Source organism: Lepidochelys kempii, chromosome 18 (genome assembly GCF_965140285.1).
Source record: "Lepidochelys kempii isolate rLepKem1 chromosome 18, rLepKem1.hap1, whole genome shotgun sequence".
In the NCBI taxonomy this organism is placed as follows: domain Eukaryota; kingdom Metazoa; phylum Chordata; order Testudines; family Cheloniidae; genus Lepidochelys; species Lepidochelys kempii.
Window position 1 is genome coordinate 17,535,343 of NC_136397.1, and position 15,765 is coordinate 17,551,107.

Sequence of the window (15,765 nt, forward strand, 5' to 3'; positions counted from 1 at the left end):
GCCAGCCGATGGGAGTTTTGCCAGTGATGTCGATGAGATCATAGAAGTGCCCTTGGGCAGACTGCCAGCTAGCGAATGAAAACTTCTGCTTATCGACAGAATGGGAACATCTGGGCCAGTGTCAGTACAAGCTTCCCACACCCCCAGGCTCAACAACCCTTGCCAACTTTCCTGACCCACCCTCTCAGTTCTTTGGCATCTCTGCTGAGAAGGTCAATGAGGAGGCCAGTGAGTGTCACATCTATGGATGCTTCTCCATCAGGAAGTGAACTGAGGCCACCAACTAGCTGGCAGAGACTCCATCCTGGCTGGATCCACACTAATGACCTAGAGATAAACGTTTCTCAATTTGCCAAGCCCTTGAGTCCTGCCAGCATGACTCATTTTTACTATTCATTCATGTAATCGAATGCTTTTCACTTAAGCATTATCCACACGAGTAACTGGTGGCAGAGGAGAAAGGGAGAGGGAGATGTTGGCCATTTATAGTGGAATGATGTATGAAAGTTTGGGAACAGTCACCTCTATCTGTGACCGCAGCCACGCTTGCGAACCATCAAGCAAGACCACTGCTCTTCGCCACACGTTTTAAGTGACCCCCATCTAACGAGGTTTAATTGTAGTGGGCCCTAACAAATTTTCTGAATGTAATAGGAAAGGAAAGTGTAATGTAAACACTCTTCTCATCTCGGGGGGGACAGAGGTGGCTGGATAGCTCACTGTCAGTGCTTTAGTTCATAGAGGCCGTAAATGTTTCCCGTCATCAAAAAATAGCAGATGGCAGCTAGCCATGGAAATTGTCCTCGGAGCTTTTTACAAAGGAAAGACGGGTCGTGTATCGCCCACACATCTAAACCGTAGGGCCTGGGTTTGTCTAAAATTAAGAAGCAATGGGCCTGCTCCTCGGGTAGTATAAATCGCCATTGAAATCAATATACACCACCTGAGTATCTGGCCCTGTGTGTCTATTTTTTCTTCTGCCACCTCGCTGAGCGATGGACAGGCCATTGCAGAACTCCGCTCAGGCGAGGCTCCCATAGCAATAAACCCATCCGCCACCAGAGGGTGGCAAAGGCATTCAAGTTCAGCACATCCGCTCCCCGGCCTTCCAGCAAGGTTCCTTGTTGCTTTTGGCTGCAACAGGGTTCGGGTGACACCTGATACAGGGCATTTTCAAAGGCATTTCAGGGAATGTACATACTCACCCTGCGGGGCTTTCCAGCTACAGGTCTGTGCCCGCCGTGAGGTCTGTAGGAATGAGACAAAATGTACCAAAAAAAAATAAACAAACAAGCAACGCTTGATACCTCAGCCCAGGCAGCACCTGGCATCTGAACTCCTGTGGGACTGTTTAAAAGGAGCAAGTTAGTAAGCCCTGCTGGGGCCCATGCATAGTTCTCCTATGACTGTAAATAGAAGCCGTGGGACTGGGGATGGGATACAGCCGCCTCCAGCCCAGGTTCTAATTTTAAATCCAGCCCAGGTCTGTAATGATGCTGTTCTCATCTGATGGGTGTCAGTGGCTCCATGGGAAGTGTTTTGTGGGGCTCAGGTCAGTTACCAGCAGACAGGTGGCTGCAGCTCAAAACCCAGAGCAGCTGTCAGCATGAATTGGCTCCTATGCTGATCAAAGAATGAACAGGCCATGAGACTAGGGTGACCAGATGTCCCTATTTTATACAGACAGTCCCGATATTTGGGGCTTTTTCTTCTATAGGCGCCTATTACCCCCCACCCCTGTCCCGATTTTTCACACTTGCTGTCTGGTCCCCCTACATGAGACTGAACTACCCTCCAGTGCATCAGTGCATCCCAGCAACAGCAAACCCAAAGTGAAAACCAGGTGATTACCTGTATTACAAAGGTGCTCCCATCACTGAAGTGCAGCCATCTCTGAGGTGGAATGTGGCAGCTGTTTAACAACTCATAGCAACACTACAAACAATTTAGAGGAGGATATGAAGAAGAATCCCAGATTGAACTGAAGCTGTGGAGCATAATTTAAATTGTCCGAATTTGGCCAGAGTCTTACAGGTCATTCCCCATATTTTGCAAAAGGTTTTATGAGATCTTTACTAACTTAATGATCAAAAGTGACCCAGGCCCCAGTTTTACATCTTACCTAGTGCCCTGTAGTGCCGCTGAAAGCCTGGCGGTGTTGCTGTTGCATATATCACCATTTAAAACTGCTGTGGTCTGCCAGATAACATCTGAGGGATGAAGTCTGAATGGCAGAGGATTCTGTTTGAGTTCTATAAGCCAGATGGGTTGGAAACATTGACAGCAGCAGGAAAAACAAAACCCAGCCCATCTCTTTGCTGGTCAAATGCCTGAACTTGCCACTCTTATGCAGAAAAGTCTCCCTTTGAAGTTGCTGGAAGTTTTGCTTGTGAAGGGACGTCAGGCTGGAGCACGGAGGCAGGTCATCAAAGCAGCAAGTGGGATCCAGTTCATTTTGATAAAGTGCCATTTTTCCTCCTCTTGATTGTTTTAGATGGGAGCCTCAAATGCAAGGCCTATATTAAATTCCCCGCCTCCACAGATCAAGTGGGACGAAACCTGTGTTCTAGCCAAGACACAATCATAGAATCATAGAATCATAGAATCATAGAATATCAGGGTTGGAAGGGACCCCAGAAGGTCATCTAGTCCAACCCCCTGCTCAAAGCAGGACCAATTCCCAGTTAAATCATCCCAGCCAGGGCTTTGTCAAGCCTGACCTTAAAAACCTCTAAGGAAGGAGATTCTACCACCTCCCTAGGTAACGCATTCCAGTGTTTCACCACCCTCTTAGTGAAAAAGTTTTTCCTAATATCCAATCTAAACCTCCCCCACTGCAACTTGAATCCCTAGATGAATCCCATCCACAGGGCATCTATGGGACTAGAAACACCAACACCCCTCCCCCCCCCGCACACACACACTTCTCAAACATTTTCACAGTAAGGACCACATCTCAGCAGTGAGTATAATGGGCACCTCCTGCCTCCCATTCTGCATTGCCTGGTTCACGCAGCTTCCCACTCACCACTGGGCATCACCCCTCCAGCCCTTGTTCACATGGGAAAGTTTTCCTGTAACTGACATTGTCCTTAATGCAATTAAAGCCAGCTCTCTGCAAAGCGCCAGAGTTTGGGAACCTGGGCAAGGGACTGTGTTTTGTCCATTTAGGAGAGAGTGAATCACACTGTCTACTTTTGCTCTTTATTTCCCCACTCCTTCCCATCTGTGTCTCCTCCACCCCCACCGCGGTGCTTGGTCCCCTCTCCTCTTCTTCCTCTGTGCAGGTTTCCGGACACTTTGTTCCCTTCTCCCCAGGATGTTTCTCCAGCTGGTGACTGGCAGCTCCATTCCCATTGGCAAGTAGGTTCCCCTAAATCTTTCCTGTTTCCATTCCTCTTCTGAGCGTGGAGCTGAACCAAAGTCACTTGAAGACAATGGAAATACTCCCCTTGATTCCAATGGCCTGTAGCTGCTATACTGGCTCTTCCTTGTTCCCAGCTGCTTTTATGGGTGGCCAGGACCTTCTTGGCAATGAAGAGCCTGACTGCCTGGAGAAACAGAGGGAAATGAGAAGGAACGGTCAGCGCTGTGACCAGCCATCTCTCTGCAGACCACCAATGGGTGGCACAACACCGTTTGGGAGCCTGTGGCCCGGAGCATTGTATAAGCCAGGATTGGCCCTGGCTAGGCATTAGGACCATGTTCTCCAAGCAGTTTGGTGATCACACCCACCTCTGCCAGCTGCCCGATTTGCGTATGGGAAAAATTCTCCCTTTTGGTTGGCGGCTGGTCACTTGCCCTTGGAGCACATGTAAATGTGAGTGTCATGCGTGTGCAAACAGACCTGTCTGCAGACTTTGCAGCTGCACTTTCGGAGGGCCTTTGGAAGCTCGGCTCCCCATTTCCCATCTAGCACTAATGAGAGAAATCAAACCCAGCGCGTGCCATGTCCGCCCAACAAATTGCTGGTGTCTTTGGCCTTCAGCAGTTGCAGTGTAATTTGAAAGCATTTTCTGTGGCCCGGCCCTGCAGTTTGCTCAAGGCTTTTATCAAAAAAAAACCCAACAACAAAAAAACACATAAGGTGAGGAAATAGTTTTCAATCTAAAGACTGGTCTCAGGTTTGATTCCTTCCCAGTGGGGGTTGGTCGAGGGATGAGCTCAGCTGCTAGAAGCCACCCGTCGGCTCAGAATGGCCAGCCCTGCTTCCCCTTAGATGCTGCAGTGAGGAACACACGCTCCAGCTTAAAAATGGGCCCGACCCGTGTGGACCCACTGTGTGCTTGTGGGCCCTGAATTCATCTCAGCCAAAGAAACGGAAGGGTCCCGATGCTTGGTGCAACCTGGGGCACTCCAAAGGCAAAGGGTTTGATTGTCACACATGTTTTTGGGAGCCCTATCCTAGCAGGGCTGATTGAGCAACACCCAGACAAGGGGGGGGACGCCATCAGAGGCAGGGAAATCACCCCAACCTTCCTTTCAATCTGCTGTCAGAAAGGGGATGGGGGGGGGCTCCAGCTCATCACTAGCCCCCTCTTTAACCTTGTTTATTTTGGCCAGTTGGGAGAGTTGAAGGAGGCCGTGCAGGCTGACCTGCTCTCGGGTAAGAGGTGTCATGGAATAACAATGGATTGTTTTTAATATGAATTCCATGTAGGTGGGACACGAAGCATTGGCTAGAGCCAGGCAGACTGGACAGGTTCCTCAATCCACTTCTGGCTATTTATACTGTATCACCCCCTGCTTTTCTCCCATGCCAAATGCTTTGATCTCCCTCTTCCTTTGCCAGGGACTGGACTGTCCATCCAACAGGGTAACATAGGCGGTTTCTACTCTGTCCTGGGAAGAACTCTGTCACTCCCACTGGACTATTGGTCAGCAGTTGGTGGCTCTCCAAGAGCAGAATGGGGAGGCCTGGCGGGTATTTAAGTCCAGCAGGAATTCCAGGTAGGAGGAATTGACTAAATGTGCACCAAGTGGCATGAGCTTTAGAAGTTTAATTCCTGGCAGCAGGTGGGTGGGGCAGATTCCTGACCCCCTGCTAAAGGCAAATTCTTTGCTTCTCTGTCTGCCCATGCTAGAGTCCTGAAGAGTCTACTAACAGTAATAATAATCCTCCTATACTGTCACCGTGCCCGCAAATCCCCCACCCCCGCAGTTTCAATGGGATATGGTGTCTTCCTTCTCTTTCTGTCCTACAGCACTGTGCGTCATTACCATGGACTGCTAAACCCTCAGTGGTGGTGTGAGCTATATCTCCAGTAGAAGGCCTGATCCTGATATGTAACTTCTTGGGAAGTCAATGGGAGGTTTTGCATACAGACTGTAGGATTTGGGCCTTACAGACCCAGTCTGATGAGCCCTCCCTGTGGGGAGCTCTTCCTGGGAGTGTGCAGGATCGGGGCCACAGTTCGTTGAGCATTTTGGAGCACTTTGAGGAGGAAGGTGCTGCATAGAGGTAAGCAGGAACATGCGGCTGCTTCTCAGTCTCTTAGAGGGCGTCTCGAAGAGCAAGAAATAAAACCAACTGCATTTGAAAACCAAGTACATTCTTCTTTATTTCTTACATGTAAGGAGAGTTACACAATGGGCTGATAAATGATGACAATAAAGCAACAATGATAGTATGGAAATGAAGTAGATTACAACACAGAGTCAAACCAGCTTTATGGGCCAGACTCTCCTCTCAATCTGGAGAGGCAGCACAGTTCAGTGGCTACTGCACACAGCTGAAAAGCAGGAGATTTGTGTCCTAGTCCTAGCTCCGCTATTGATCTCTTGTGTAGCTTTGGACAAGTCGATACAAATCACGGTGTGCCTCAGTTTCCCCATCTGAGACGTGAAGACAGTTCTACTTACACACCTTTGTAAAGCACTTTGAGATCTTGGGCGGAAGGGCTCCTTGGTATTAATTATTATTATAGGGTTGCACAGCTGTAACAGAGAAAAAAATAGCCCCATATATAATTTAGGAGGCATTTTCTATTGCACCACATACTACTCTAATTTTATTAACAGATTTTCTGGCTGATGTACCCCTGTCTAACTTCAAATAATTAAAACTGGGAGGGCTGCATATTAGAAATAAAAAAATAAATGTTCCAAATGCACCTCAGAAAAAGCCAAAGGCAGCACCAGGCCCCCTGCAGAGGATTCATAGATGATCGTAACAGAGGGGACGGTTACGATCATCCAATCTGGTCTCCTGTGTAACAAAAGCTAGAGAACCTCACCCACTAATTTCTGCATCAAGCCCAGAATTTCTGGCTGAGCTGGAGCATATCTTTCAGAAAGCATCCCCTTTTGATGTAAAGACTTCAGGTGACAGAGACTCCACCATGTCTCTCGGTAAGGTGTTCCTATGGTTAATCACCCAGCATAGCCCTCAAACCAGAAGCATGGTTTGTCACTGCTAACACCTTCTGGGTTTTACATTAAAAACCTAAAGACACTTCTCTACGTTGCAATGACTACTATTTGATCAGGGAGTTTGTTAAAATAAAAAATCCTAAATGGTATAGAATAAGCAGATACAAAAAAACTTTACAGCTTTTCCTGTGCTCGCCATGAGTTTTCTTTCCACGTGCAAAATCTCTTGTAGCATTTCATTTCTTTGCGGGGGAAATCATCAGACAAACCAAAATGATTCTTTTTTCCATGAACAAACTGTTGTGGATCAGATCATTAGCTGATGTAAACTGGTGTAGCCACCAGAGCTTACTGATTTACACCAGCTGAGAAACTGGCTCTGCCTTTGCTTCAAGTTCCAGTGTCATCTGGGAAGCAGCACTTAGCCTCTGCCCATTTGAATTTTAACACATGCCCAACCACTCAGATACTGGGGGAAGAAACACTTTTTGCTTCACTCTGTGGGAAGACAATCCTCAAGCCATTCGGGTGCATCCTATCTGCTGCATGCAACCCGGGCAAGCCCCACATAAAGCCTGGGTTATAGCATCACACCTGCCAGGCAGGTTCTCATCTAGATGGAGCTCCACTGTAATTAGCAAGTTTCTAATTTCCAAAATATATATCTATATATCCATTCCCAGCTGTGTACTTTCTGGCAAAATATCTAAGTTGTAGACTAACATAATCCCTGTTGCTTTAGCACCTGTATATGGATTGCGCAGCTGCATCAAATTACACCTTCTCGCAAGCATCTAGTCAAGTTCAGCTCACTAAGTCTTCAATTAAGATCTCACCAGCTCATGCCGAGGATAGTTTTATGCCCAGACACTCTGAATCACAAGAGCTGTTCTTTTTTTTTATCTTTTCCAAATCATCACGTCCACCTCGGTGCCTTAGTTCTTTATCTGTACCCACTTTCCTGCCTACAGAAGGGACTCCCTACTAATGTCCAACTAAGATCATGACAATGTCGTCTTCATTAAACTAATCCTAGGATTTCTCTGTCTTTCTCTCTGGCGCCAAATTACTGTGCTTGCTGAAAAAGGAGAAGAAGTCAGTGTCGGTCCGATGGCCTATAGAACTGTTAACAATAACAATCATTCACTTATGAACAATTGCACTTGGGAGGGAAAACAGCCAAAAGGACTCCATCAGTGGGAACGCAAGTGCAAGAAAACGAACTTTCTGGCAGCTTTCCTATCAAAGCAGAGAGCACAAATCACAGGGAAAGGATCATGCTTTCACGGCTCCAAAGTCAAACCCATCAGCACCAGATAATATTGATTCCAAGAATTAAAAATAAAGGCCCTGTTGCTGGAAAATTCTCTGGAAAATTCTCACTTCCAAAGAGCCGAGCCGATCTGGGCCCAGCTGGCATTTACCGTAACCCTTTTTAAGGTCACTGATGTAAACTGTTGCCTTGTTTCCAAACAAAAGATTACAGTCTACAAAATCTTAACTACCCTACCAGGCCCTTTGCATTTTCTGCCATCAACTTGCTTCAGAACAGGGGGAGCAACCAGCAGGCAAATATTAAGGGGTTTTATTATTATAGTGAAATGCGTTTCTCGGGAATCAAGGGTGCAAATCTTGACAACAGTCCGTAAATCAATAGGGGACCATGTCTGCTGAAGATTAAATGCAGCATCTGCTCAGTGCAGTCATTTTTTCCTTGCACTGCTATAAACACATGCATTTAAGGTTCTCAAAGTGCTGTACAAATATTAATGAATTGCCCCTCTGTGAGCGAGGAATTATTATCCCCCATATACTGATGAGAAACCTGAGCTGCAGAGAGAACAGCCATACTCCTTCAGGCCAAGGGGAAAGACCAACAATATACAAGAACAAACATGCAAAGGAGCTAAAGCTAATGAGCTGCTCCATGGTGCCAGAGCTGAAAGCTGTCTGCCCTCTCATCACTCCTCTACACCATCAGACACAAGAACCGACCCCTGCTGACGCCACTTAGTTATTTAACCGTACTATGGAAACACTGCCCAGATTGTCCTGTAGTCTTGCCTAGATCTCTTTACCTCCGGCCTCTGACCTGGCAAATTACACACCTGGCATGTGTCCCTGAAATAGGCTGTAGCTCACGAAAGCTTATGCTCTAATAAATTGGTTAGTCTCTAAGGTGCCACAAGTCCTCCTTTTCTTTTTGCGAATACAGACTAACACGGCTGTTACTCTGAAACCTGAAATAGGGCAGCAATGCATGCCTTGTCCAGCTTGATTTTCTCGTTGATTAGCAAAAAACAACCTTGCACTGAACCTGTTCAGATCTACACAGGACACTTGATGTGCCAGACTTGAATGCTGCCATTTCAGTCAGCTTTGCTTTGAGAGGGTGCAATCCTCCAAGAGGCCCTCTTTTTAAAATCTCCTCCCCCGCCCCATCAAGGCCTGGGAACTTTTTATTTTTTATTATTAAGCTTCAGTGATGTGTCTGGCTCTGGACCAGATACAGTCCCTGCCCCAAGGAGCTGGCAGTGGAAGCATCACAGTAAGGTCTCTGTCAGGACATGATTCCTTCAAGAACCATCACCTCTCTTACCAGCCGCGTGGAAAGGAAGGGGTTTCTCTCCTGAGTGCTCCTAGACCCTGCCAGCATGACAACCTCAGATCCTCACGTGGCAGGCCAGAGATAAAAGAGGAACTTTGTCCCTCCATGTGCAGCACAGTGCAATTGGCCAGGAAATTGCACATTCTTTTGAAGTACCAGGTAGTGCCTGAGGCAGGTTATCAGACAACGGCCTGATCCATTATGGCAAATCCTTTGTTCTGTGCTGTCTAGCAAGACTTCCAGCCTGGCCCTTCTTCTGTTTTTTCTTAAAGTGGCCTGGACAGCGAGGGACGTCTAACAACCACTGGGCACAATTTTCCCTGGCCACGTTTTTGTGTAATTCTTCCCAGCCAGCTTTGGGCCCAGGCTGAAACTCCAAGCCTGTTGCGCGACGTGGCCTGTGAGAAACGCAGTTTGCTTTGAGTGGCTGCATGTGCAGAGATGCAGCCACGATACATCGCACAAGCAAAATTCCACCCCCAAATGTCACAGGAGTCTCCACAGAATCACAGACAAAAGCCTCTTCTGAGTTACTGATTCATTTGTTTGCTAAGCGGCCACAGTACCACCTCGAGCAACATAGGGTTACACACACCCCAGGCTTGACTGCTACCCACATTCACGCTGGAGATCAAAGCAAAGATGGGGAGCTCTCAAAGCCCTGTGCCTAGTTCAGAAAACATGTTATTTTTTTCCCCTTAAGCTATTTTGCAGCCTAGAAGACAAATGAAATATTTAAACGCCTCTGGAGCTTATGATTAAGTGACCCCATTTCTAGCCTGGGTCTATATAAGCTGCGCAAAGCAATTTGAACTGGCAAGTAAAAGTTCCAACCTTTGACTCACAGACATGAAAGAGAGAGAGACTCACGTTAATGCTGATTGCTTGAGACTGTGCTGTCCTGATTGAATAACCAGTGCTCCTTCCTGCACCTGCAGAGATGTGGGTTGGATTTCGCTCAAGCCCAGCGAAACGCAAGCCAAGAATGGCTCTCCGCTGTCTCAAAAAGAACAGGAGGACTTGTGGCACCTGGGAGACTAAGCCATTTATTTGAGCATGAGCTTTCGTGAGCTACAGCTCGCTTCATCGGATCCGAGAAGCTTATGCTCTAATAAATGTGTTAGTCTCTAAGGTGCCACGAGTCCTCCTGTTCTTTTTACGCCTATAGACTAACACGGCTGCTACTCTGAAACCTCTCTTTACGTCAGTGGGAGTCATGCTTGGGGCTGGGTTTGGTCCATAGTGAAAAATTCTCCTCCCTGATCCATCCTGCAGCTAAGAGACCTACAGGGTGGAGTTAGGTCTGCACCTCACTGCGTGGGTAGGACCCACCTGGCAAATGCAGGATACGCAGCAGAGAACCATCCAACGGGTCCAAGAATTTTGCTTTGTTCATGGTAAGATTTCTGGTTCTGATCTAACTTACACTGGTTTTCCAACAGTGCAATGCATTGACTTCAAAGGAAGCTGTACCCACTCAAGCCAAGGTTGGATTTGGTCTATAATTTAAAAAAAAATTAATAATAATAAAATCAGGCCAGGTGGCTGAGAAGAATAAGACAGAGCTAGGTATCCACAGCATCTGGAATCTAATCCCAGTGCTGCCAGTTATCCTCTGTAAAATCACAGGCAAGTTACTGCACTTGTATGCCTCAGTTTCCACATCTGGAGGAGGAGGATAATATTTACTCACCCTCCTAGCAGGGCATGAGGATGGATTACCTAACATTGATACCACATCTTGACAATGGAAAGTACTAAGTGTCATGATTATTCCTCCTGATTGATGCCAGCATACTGGAGATCAGAATCAGACCCTGTCTTATTCTCTGTTAAACACATTGCAGGGAAAAGTACCTGACATACGGATGGCTCAGGGTCATGGTGCAGGTTGGGTTTATTTCATGCTGTTAAGTTAAAGCTAAACGTCTGCTGATTCAGCTGAAAAAAACCATTGATGCAAAAGAACCAAAAAATCAGAAAAGGAGAAGGAAAAATAAACAGGAAAGGGGGAAAAGAAGCCACCAAAAAACATCTCAAGATCACACAGCCAAGCTAAACCTTTCTGTATGCAGCTGCACACGCCTCGGTGCCCACCAGGAAGAAAGTCTAAATGAAAGCTCTACGGTAACTGAAAGGATGTTGTAATAAGGAATGCATCTCGTCTATTTTTAATTGCAGCTTCTGGTCCAGCCAGCAGCTTCAGAATGTCTTCATTTACAGTATTCCTTCCTGAAATCTGAAAGCACAGGAGGGGGTGAAGGTTAGCAGTTGCAGACTCATTTCAAATCACGCAAATCAAGCCACTGTGATATACACAGATGTGCAGCAAGGTGCTGACAGCCTGCCCGTCTGGTAAAAATCCTCTTTCTGAGACCCAGCTGAGGCTGGGGGTGGTTTGTGTGTTGTGATGAAGATGCCTCAACTGAAAGGAGGGGCTTGTATTAAGGCACCTGAGTGCTGCTTAGAAGACCTGAGTTAAATTCCCTCCTCCCATGGCTCAGATCCCCAAATGGGAATAATGTCATTTCCCCACTTCACTGGTCGAGCCGTGTAAAAAAACAGATTTTTCAGCTCATTGGCAATTCCAACAGAAGTTTCAGATTGACTCAAAAATGAATTTTTTCTAAATTTTTGGTGACTTGAAAAATAATAAGACGAAGAAAAAAGAATCATTTCAGGTCACACAAAACATTTTGATTTTTTTTCAGAATTTCTCTCTCTGTTAGGGTGTTTTTCAACCAAAGCTCTTCACCGAAATTGACGTGAATTTGCCACATGTTTTGGTGTCGCCGAATCTGCATTTTCCACTGAAAAGAAGTTTCAGTTGAAAAATTTCACCCCATTCTCCTCGCAGGAGAACAAGAAGGATAAATGCATCCATGAGTGTGAGGCACTCGGAGTGAAGAGAACTTTCCCAGTGCTCTGTGAAAGTGACTCACAACTACATCCAGACCTAGGCATGAGTGGGGAGGGTTTGGGAGCTTTCCATCCACCTCTTTTGCTGTGGGGTGCCTTCTCTCTTATAATTTCATCTCCATGCTTTGTGACAGCCACCCACGTGATCTGATTCAAACAGAAGCAGACCCCGGTTCCCTTTAGGAAAAGCTTTCTCCCCCTCTTTATACAGAGAATATTCCATTGTTCCAAATAACACATAATCATTTTACTAGAGAGGACAAAACATAGAATCATAGAAGGTCAGGAGGTCATCTAGTCCAACCCCCTGCTTGAAGCAGGACCAATCCCCAATTTTTGCCCCAGATCCCTAAATGGCCCCCTCAAGGATTGAACTCACAACCCTGGGTTTAGCAAGCTCATGCTCAAACCACTGAGCTCTCCCTCCTGCCAACAGCTCCTTCATTTGCTAGCAACCCCCCACTGACTCTGCTTCTTTCAGTGATCTGGTATGGTCTTTTCACAGATGTGATCCAGACTGGTCCCAAGCTATTTAAACAGTTGCTATGAGATGCTCTGCAGGATCTAGGCAGTAGCATAGCAACAGTTGTAGCTCCAGGATAACTTCATGTGATCTCTGCACTAATAAAGTTATAAAGCTGAATTACAGGAGGCCAGGTGCCTGATTCCCTTCTCACTTGCACCACTTCTACCCCAGTGTAACTTTGTTGATTTCAGTGGAGTTACTCCAGATTTACACAGGCATGAGAGGAGATTCAGACTCATGGGGGTTTTGTTTACTTGCTTTGGATCAAGTGGATGATGTCCATAACCAAAGTAGCCCATGGTACTTTCTTCCAGAGTGTGGGTCATTCCTAACCTCCATGGAGCACATTTCGGTTAGGGGGCATCTTTGCCCCGAGGAGCTGGGGAAAGTACTATTTAAAAGACTGGAATAAAGTATTCTAGCTCTGTTACATACTGTGCTGGGAAGAAAATTCTCATCTGCTGCCAAGAGCTTTTAAGGCTCCTAATCACCACTTGTAACTTGTGGCTGCATGATGAGAGAACATGAGCAAAACCAACTCCTCATTCCAGCGGCCATGTGTCAGGCTGCTTGGACATTCCCCCTTCATCTGTGGCTTGGGCTGCTACAATCTTAGCAACACGCTCCCCGCCTCCCCCTTACCCCCACAATAAAGAGCATCCGACCCAGCATTTAGTGGGTGGAGTGGGTCATCGTTACCTTTGTCTAAATCGATGATCTTTGCTGGGAAGCTCTGGGCCTGCTCGGCCCTCTCCTTCAGGATGTTGTTTTTGAAATCTGCGTGAGGAAGGAGCGCAGTTCAGAGGCCGGCCTCCAACAGAACATTAAAAGAAAGCAATGCTTTTCCGAGGAGAGGGATGTGAGATCGTTCCTGGCGGGCACTAGGTGCATCTCCTGATCGGTCATATTTGCAGAACTACTCAGACACTGGCAGGGAGGAAACATGTTTCCCCAGCTTAATCACTTCACTGGCACAGATCAGGTCTGAATACTTCAGCGTCCTGCCCTCAGTAACGGCCAAGGATTGCTTAGGTCTGTAGCGAGATGCTCCGGATTACTTGGGTGAAGGGCACCTGGGGGCCTTTCCTGATGTCGTTATTTAAAGAATTTTCCTCCTAGGAAACCTCTCAGAAGATGCATGCCCTCGGCAGGATTTCGTCAGAGTTGTAGGAAGCCACCTGGTGCCGCCTGCCCCACTCCCCTGCACAGAATTATATCCCAGATCCCATCCCCTGCCCCAGACCTGCCTCCTGGAACTGCTCTATTCTCTGTTGCTGCATTTCACATGCCTTCTAGTTTTCAGGGGCCCATCTTGGGGTCTCTGTAGCTCAGCCTCTGACTCTGTATCCTATGATTCTCCGAGCAGTACCTCCCTCCAGAGGACAGATTATGGGTAGGCCTTTATTTGGACTGCACAGAACAAAACAGAAAGGGCCAAATTCTTCCCTGAGGTACCAGTGAGTCCACTGACATACCCGGAGACACACAGGGAGTGAGTTTGGCTCCCTATGCTCAGCTCGGTACACCAAAGAGGAACAAGATGACTCTAAATGTAATCTTCCCCAAGCTTGAACAATGAGAAGGCCCCCTGATTAACCACCCAAAAAAGGAACTCAAGGCTCCCATTTCAAGCTCCAGTAAAAAGGAGGAGGATCCATCTCCAGCTATGTTACAGGATCCCCCGGGTATGCACACACATCCATGCAGTGACCCTTATGTGAGCCATCACTGAGTCTGGCTTGCATCCCTTTATTTCAGCATGGTTCATCTGACCATGAGATCCAACACTGGGATTCTCAGTCTTCTATACTCTAGGACCCAAGAGTCAGCCACTCCCAACTTCACCTCCTAGGATATTTCTCTGAGTCCTTTTGCCCCTGTTTCCCCTGCACTTCCAAAGAGGAATGATGGTTTGCAGCATCCAGGGAGGACCTGGTTGCAATGGACTGAGTAAAATTTGCTACAGTGGAAGAGGCAGGGAATGGGGCTGGCTCATGACCTTCCTCTTTCCCCAACTCAATCAACTGCTGTTCATACCCTCTTCTGGGAGCAGAGCAAGGTCAAGTGATTACAGCAGGGACCTCAGAGGCTGGATTTGGGGATTTTATTTCTATCTCTCCCAGTGACTCACTGCGTGGCATTGGACACATTATTTAGTTGGTCTGTGCCTCAATGTGCCCATCTGTAACATGGGGTTAATGACAAAGTGCTTCGAGACTCTTCAATGGTAGACCCTAGAGAAGTGGCTTTGTGATTATCATCCTTATAACATCCCTTCACAGAATGTGGGGCAAATTTTCATCCTGTTTTTGCATCACAGGGCTTCACATTCCCATGAATTTTGCTTTGAGTTGCAGGGTTCAAAGAAGCCCAAAAGCTCAAAGTGAAAGTAAAGAGTTTTGCCCGGTTTCCTCCAAACCCATAAATCAGCCCCCAGCATATCCCAAAACTCCCAGTTACCCCAAAACTCAAGCCCCCAGGGTCAGCCCAAAATGTCTGGCAAACTTGGCCCAAGTTTTAGGTTTGTGCGCTGAGATTTCCAAAGCTGCCTGCAGATTGTGGATGGACAAGTCCCACAGAAATGAATGAGAAACTGGTCAACCAACCAAACCCTTTAGATGGCTTGGAAAATCTCAGTCGTGATTAGTTTGGATCCAAGAGTTGAGAACTGCTGCAGGAGGCATCCTGCTGATTCAACACATACCCAGCCTTATGCCTTCACTTTTGTACTGGGTCAGGTCAGTTGTGTCAGCTGAAACCTCTTTGAGATTCACGTCCTTCCTGACAAAGGGAATGAGGGGGAAAAAAAATCACCATTTGCCAGATATTTTCTACACTTGGTTCCTTTAACTCTCTTCATTTTTGCAGGTTGTGCCCCACTCTCTCATATCTTTCCCCTCACCTCTGCTCCCAGCATTCCAGCCAATTCCTGATCTTCAAAGGGGGTCATTGCAGAGCTGTGTATTGGGGGATTTCAGCTGTACTACACACATTAAAGCTAAGGGGAGGGCTGTGGTTAAATCATCACCCACTGTTTTGAAGATTTACCCTTTAACAATAAAGACCCAAATGACTATGTTTTAACTGTTCTCTTTCATCACACCGTCCTTTAGGTGTAATCCAGATGGAAAAGCCCAAGGAGATTTCATAGGAAATGGTAACCTTTTCTATACGTGTTTTGGGGACCATTCCAGAGAATTTAATCAAAAATGTTGTACCTCTGTAGGATGGTAGGAAAACCCTGCACAAGGAGCTCATTCTCTATTAAATACTAGAGGTTTTAGAGTATATTCTGTAGAACCCTACAGATAGGGCACAGCATTGAGAGTCAGGAGACCTG

At 46.8% G+C, this 15,765-nt stretch overlaps 1 protein-coding gene across 4 annotated transcripts in view; it reads right to left on the reverse strand.

Annotated features, from left to right (window-relative positions):
- Window positions 1-5,548: 5,548 nt before the first annotated feature.
- MXRA8 (matrix remodeling associated 8) overlaps window positions 5,549-15,765 on the reverse strand; it is a 37,853-nt gene continuing 27,636 nt past the window's right edge. For 2 of the 4 annotated variants that reach the window (XM_073316655.1, XM_073316652.1), the window contains exons 8-11: window positions 15,130-15,206; window positions 13,125-13,202; window positions 11,042-11,219; window positions 5,549-5,937 (exon numbers count right to left, since the gene is read on the reverse strand). In XM_073316655.1, the coding sequence (XP_073172756.1) occupies window positions 11,194-11,219; window positions 13,125-13,202; window positions 15,130-15,206 (181 nt within the window). In that variant the 3' untranslated portion in view covers window positions 5,549-5,937; window positions 11,042-11,193. The remainder of the gene's footprint in view (window positions 5,938-11,041; window positions 11,220-13,124; window positions 13,203-15,129; window positions 15,207-15,765) is intronic. The other 2 variants (XM_073316653.1, XM_073316654.1) reach the window with 2 other exon arrangements.